The sequence below is a fragment of the Pongo pygmaeus genome, chromosome 19 (assembly GCF_028885625.2).
Source record: "Pongo pygmaeus isolate AG05252 chromosome 19, NHGRI_mPonPyg2-v2.0_pri, whole genome shotgun sequence".
Lineage (NCBI taxonomy): Eukaryota > Metazoa > Chordata > Mammalia > Primates > Hominidae > Pongo > Pongo pygmaeus.
This window is the reverse complement of record NC_072392.2, coordinates 74595322-74600839: the sequence shown is the minus strand read 5'-3', so window position 1 is coordinate 74600839 and position 5518 is coordinate 74595322. Positions and strand designations below refer to the sequence as shown.

Sequence of the window (5518 nt, the reverse complement as noted above, 5' to 3'; positions counted from 1 at the left end):
ACATCCCAGTCAGAAGTTTTAGGTATAGGAAAAAGGAAGGTCGAGGGCTACGGTGACCTTGCAAAGCACAGAGCCACTCTGCACCCACCACTTTCCTCGTAGAATCTCCTGGCAGACCTCTGCATCTCAGGTCCCGTTCTAATACTGGGTGGGGCTCAGAGCCTGCACAGTGAACTCCTTAAGTGGAGGTGAAACATAATTCACTTGTCAAAAGGGCAGTCTCAGGCAGAATGCTGTCCCCTCTGAATCATTCCTTTTGTTAAGGATTAAAAAAAAAGCCACCCCCAAAAGGCACAACCCACCCTGGAGAGATCAGAGATAACTAAGCTTGTGGGAAACAGAAGTGTAGTTGGCACCAAGTCAGAGGGTGGGGAAGGGAGGAGAGAAGATAACCAGCCCCTATGGAGGTGTATAAAAGGTGTCCACTCTGGGGAAGAGCCACAGTCCTCGACCCAGGCCAAGCAAGCTTCTGTCTGCACCTGCTCTCAATCCTGCTCTCACCATGAGCCTCCGCCTGCAGAGCTCCTCCGCCAGCTATGGAGGCGGTTTCGGGGGTGGCTCTTGCCAGCTGGGAGGAGGCCGTGGTGTCTCTACCTGTTCAACTCGGATTGTCTCCGGGGGATCAGCTGGGGGCTACGGAGGTGGCGTGAGCTGTGGTTTTGGTGGAGGGGCTGGTAGTGGCTTTGGAGGTGGCTATGGAGGTGGCCTTGGAGGTGGCTTTGGTGGGGGTTTTGCTGGTGGCTTTGTTGACTTTGGTGCTTGTGATGGTGGCCTCCTCACTGGCAATGAGAAGATCACCATGCAGAACCTCAACGACCGCCTGGCTTCCTACCTGGAGAAGGTGCGCGCCCTAGAGGAGGCCAATGCCGACCTGGAGGTGAAGATCCGTGACTGGCACCTGAAGCAGAGCCCAGCTAGCCCTGAGCGGGACTACAGCCCCTACTACAAGACCATTGAAGAGCTGCGGGACAAGGTGAGCCCTTGGAAGCTGAGGAGGGGTCCTCCATGCAGGGCAGAGCCTCCAAGGCCAAGAAACACAGTGTTGTGGGGGACTAGGTGTGGACGGAATTCACAAACTTCTTGCAGGGGAAAAGCCTACTCTTTTACTACCAAGAGTCTCTACCTCTGATGGGCTTTCTCGTGCCACAACTCCCCAAATGCATCTTCTCTCATTATTCATTTTTATGATTATTATTACTCAATGTCAGTTTTTTTACTGCTTTCCAGACAGTTATGTTATTCATGACTCAATCTCTATAATCCTAACCTACTGAGTTATCTGGAAACATGACAGGTTTAAAAGCCACTAAGAATGCATGAAATCAACAGAGAAAGAGAGACGTGTTCATTCATTGCCCTGGGAATAATTGTTTACTTTGTAGGGGACCCATTCAAACTGGTATTCTCAACTGGCGATGGCCAAGTTGGGGGAGAGAGAGGCAGAGGCTTAGGCAGTGCTGAGCCTGGGTGCCCTTTGTCGAGCCCTGTCTCTTGTGCTGTGATATCAGCCTGCTGGAGCAGAAATCTACCAGCCTGGGCTGAGTCCCAGCCATGTGGAGCAGGCTTTCACTGCTTTGGAATATAAACGTTTAGACAAGAAATTCAAACGGATGGGAATATTTGTTGGATTTCCCCTCCACTCAGCTGGGAAGTCAGCTCTAGCAAAGTGATTGTGAGATATGTGGCACCAAGCCAAGTCCCTCCTGACTTTCAGGGGAGGGATCTCAAGACAGAGGCCTAGGGAGGGTGCTAGTCTGAGGCTGCCAAGACATGACGAACCAAAGATGTTCTCAGCAGGTCGTTCTTCAGAAATGCACTCCCTGCATCTCTCCCAGGGTGCTCAGACATGGAATATTAAAGTGATATAAATGATTGGAGGGGATGCAGCCCCACTCCTCACTTTACAGAAGAGCAATGGAGGCCCAGAGGGAAATGCCTTGTCCCAGCTCACAGGACAGTTCAGAGGCAGAGCCCCATGGGAACCAGGTCCTGCCCATGTTTTCCCAGGCCACCTCCTCAAGCACGTGGACCCCTCAGAGCAAGCTTGTCTAACCTGTGGCCGGTGGGCCGCATGTGGCTCAGGACAGCTTTGATTGAGGCCTAACACAAATTTGTAAGCTTTCTTAAAACATTATGAGTTTTTTTTTTTTTTTTTTTTTTTTTTTTTTTTGCCAATTTCTTTTTAGCCCATCAGCTATCATTAGTGTTAGCGTATTTTATGTGTGGCCCAAGACAATTCTTCTTCTTCCAATGTGGCCCAGGGAAGCCAACAGACTGGACACCCATGCCCTAGAGGTTACCTTCTTCTGCATTTTGTAGATCCTGACCGCCACGATTGAAAACCACCAGGTCATCCTGGAGATTGACAATGCCAGGCTGGCTGCGGACGACTTCAGGCTCAAGTGAGTTTTTTTTTCCCTCTCCCTCTCCTTTCCCAGGACTCTCTTAGTTTAGACAAAAGCTCATCTGACCAATGACATTGGAGCATCCCAGAAGTGAAGGTCTGGAAGTATTGGAGTCTAGTGCAGGGGTAGGGAGAATGTCTCATATTATTTATGTCTTGCTTTTTCAAAAAACATTTCATTTTTTTTTTTTTTTACTATTTTAGGTATGAGAATGAGCTGGCCCTGCGCCAGAGCGTGGAGGCTGACATCAACGGCCTGCGCCGGGTGCTGGATGAGCTCACCCTGTCTAAGACTGACCTGGAGATGCAGATCGAGAGCCTGAATGAGGAGCTGGCCTACATGAAGAAGAACCATGAAGAGGTGAGTGGGGATTGCAGGCTGCCCTGGGCTGAACCACCTCCAGTGAGAAGGAGGAGCCCTCCCCTGCAGCTGGACACAGTCCTCCACTGTAGGACCTGGAAACACTTTCCAGAACACTCTGCCAGCACTCAGAGCCAAGGAGAGGGAGGATGAGGAGCCTCACACATCTTCCTTTCCCATCCCCACAGGAGATGAAGGAATTCAGCAACCAGGTGGTCGGCCAGGTCAACGTGGAGATGGACGCCACCCCAGGCATTGACCTGACCCGTGTACTGGCAGAGATGAGGGAGCAGTACGAGGCCATGGCGGAGAGGAACCGCCGGGATGCTGAGGAATGGTTCCACGCCAAGGTATCCGGCCCTCCCACCCCACATAGCCCACCCCATATAGCCAGGGGAGCTGGGCGGACACAGCCTCTTGGTCAGGCTGCTCGAGGTGAGCTTCCCCACCACATTCTTCCTGCTTGCATTTCAGAGTGCAGAGCTGAACAAGGAGGTGTCTACCAACACTGCCATGATTCAGACCAGCAAGACAGAGATCACGGAGCTCAGGCGCACGCTCCAGGGCCTGGAGATTGAGCTGCAGTCCCAGCTGAGCATGGTATGCCTGTGGCCTCCTGCCCAGTGGTGACCACCTCTAGGTTTCCCTCTGGCCTGGCTCCCCCCATAACTTCTTCTCTGTCACTCCACCAGAAAGCTGGGCTGGAGAACACGGTGACAGAGACGGAGTGCCGCTACGCCCTACAGCTGCAGCAGATCCAGGGGCTCATCAGCAGCATCGAGGCCCAGCTGAGTGAGCTCCGCAGTGAGATGGAGTGCCAGAACCAAGAGTACAAGATGCTGCTGGACATCAAGACGCGGCTGGAGCAGGAGATTGCCACCTACCGCAGCCTGCTCGAGGGCCAGGACGCCAAGTAGGTCCTCTCCAGCCTCTTTCTTAGAATAGTGACTGCAGGACCCATGGGTGTCAGAGCAGGCAGGGCCTTAGAGACCCACTCCCTCATATCAGAGAGGAGACCCCTCACTGTCTGAATTTACTGGGACATTTCCTTGGTAGGCTGCAGGGTTAACACCTTTAAACTTTCTAATTCGGGCCTCCTAATTAGACTGGAGGGAATAGAGACCATGGAGGGAACATCTGATATTGGAAAAATATGAGTTAGATTCAGCTCAGCTGAACAAAGCTATTACTATGGTGCTTTAACTGCCTTTAGACCCTTTGCAGAGATCAAGCCACCCCTGTGGGCTCAGGGCTCAGGTGGAGGGTTGTGGGTTTGGGCGATCCAGAGGGAGGACAAACACCCAGAATCTTGTAGCTAATAATATCTCCCCTTGAGACCTCTCAGACAGACAGATAGACAGGAAAGACAGACAGTCCTGGTGGGCACCTGATGCTGCTGTCCCTTGAGCTGGGGGCACAGCTAGGAGGCACTAGAGTCCAGCCCAGGGTCTCGAAATGATAAGCCGAGGCACTTTCCCAGAGGAACAGGTAAGCACCTGCCCTCAGTTACCCTCTGCTCATGGCCACCTCTCTCCTCTCTCCCAGGATGATTGGTTTCCCTTCCTCAGCAGGTAAGGGAACATCCCCATGGTGTGGGGGGAGGTGGAGTTAGGCTCCCGTTCACTGCCCCAGTGGGGGTGGGAGCTGGTGGGGAGGGAGGGAGCCAGTGCTGGGCTCTCCAGTGTAGGGAGGGGGAGAGCTGGGGTGGAAGTGGTCATTCGCTCATTGATTTTCCTTTTGAAATTGATGGCTCTGCCCCATAGAGCTATTGGGCTGTCTTGGCAAGAGCCATCTTTGGGGACAATAAAGAGTCTCCATCCACGCACCACCTGACTAATGAGGAGCTTGTGAGCCCTCCAGGGGGGCCCTGCCCTGTCCTGAGGTGGGTCTTCTCCAGCCTCAGCATGTCTTGTCTCCTGTTTCCCAGGAAGCGTCAGCTCCCGTAGCACCTCTGTTACCACGACTTCTGGTGCCTCTGTTACCACCACCTCTAATGCCTCTGGTCGCCGCACTTCTGATGTCCATAGGCCTTAAATCTGCCTGGCGTCCCCTCCCTCTGTCTTCAGCACCCAGAGGGGGAGAGAGCTGGCTGTTCCCTGCAGGAGAGAGGAGGGGCTGCTGGACCCAAGGCTCAGTTCCTCTGCTCTCAGGACCCCCCATCCTGACTCTCTCCTGAGGATGGGCCCTCTGTGCTCTTCTCTTCCTGTCGGATCTCTCTCCTCTCTGACCTGGATACTCTTTGGTTTCTCAACTTCTCTACCCCAAAGAAAAGATTATTCAATAAAGTTTCCTGCCTTTCTGCAAACATATTTTTGATTCTGGCCTGGTTTCTTAGGTGGCCCCTGCTAGGGCCCTGGTTTAGGGGGTGAGGGGGACACAGCTGGGCGGAGCAGCTAATCCAGACAAGGACAAGCCTGGGGAGCTTCCTATCTAGGAAGGACAGACATAGGCCCATGGGCCATCTGAGCACACAGGCACAACAACGGCAAACACAGAGGACACAGGCAGCTCACAGACGATGGTATCCAGCAGACATGGACAGATGGAACACACCAGAGGCAGTGCAGGGGCACGTGAGCCAGTTCAACAGCCTTGCAGATTAGGATGTTCAGTGAGAATGGAAGCTGATAGTAGAGTCAAGGGAGGGTGAAACATGGGCAAAAAGTACAGATGCCTCTGGGGCAGGCTGCAAGGGGCCAGTGAAGCGGTGATCTGGGGAGAAGGAGGCCCAGCCCCCACCTGCTGCCTCCCTG

The 5518-nt window shown here is 53.3% G+C and overlaps 1 protein-coding gene across 1 annotated transcript; it reads left to right on the top strand.

Moving 5' to 3' along the window:
• The first annotated feature begins 399 nt into the window (after positions 1-399).
• KRT13 (keratin 13) lies at positions 400-5074 on the top strand. The gene is made up of 8 exons (XM_054457515.2): positions 400-973; positions 2320-2402; positions 2609-2765; positions 2954-3115; positions 3240-3365; positions 3458-3678; positions 4311-4336; positions 4693-5074. Exons 1-8 carry the CDS (start codon positions 503-505, stop codon positions 4797-4799), a joined length of 1353 nt encoding a protein of 450 aa, XP_054313490.1. The 5' UTR covers positions 400-502; the 3' UTR covers positions 4800-5074.
• The last annotated feature ends 444 nt before the right edge of the window (positions 5075-5518 follow it).

Excerpts from the sequence above, each read along its gene's own strand:
- KRT13 (XM_054457515.2), top strand. The coding sequence starts at position 503 with ATGAGCCTCCGCCTGCAGAGCTCCTCCGCCAGCTATGGAGGCGGTTTC. Across the intron at positions 2,403-2,608 it reads GCGGACGACTTCAGGCTCAA|GTATGAGAATGAGCTGGCCC; the intron begins GTGAGTTTTTTT and ends TTACTATTTTAG. Across the intron at positions 3,679-4,310 it reads CTCGAGGGCCAGGACGCCAA|GATGATTGGTTTCCCTTCCT; the intron begins GTAGGTCCTCTC and ends CCTCTCTCCCAG.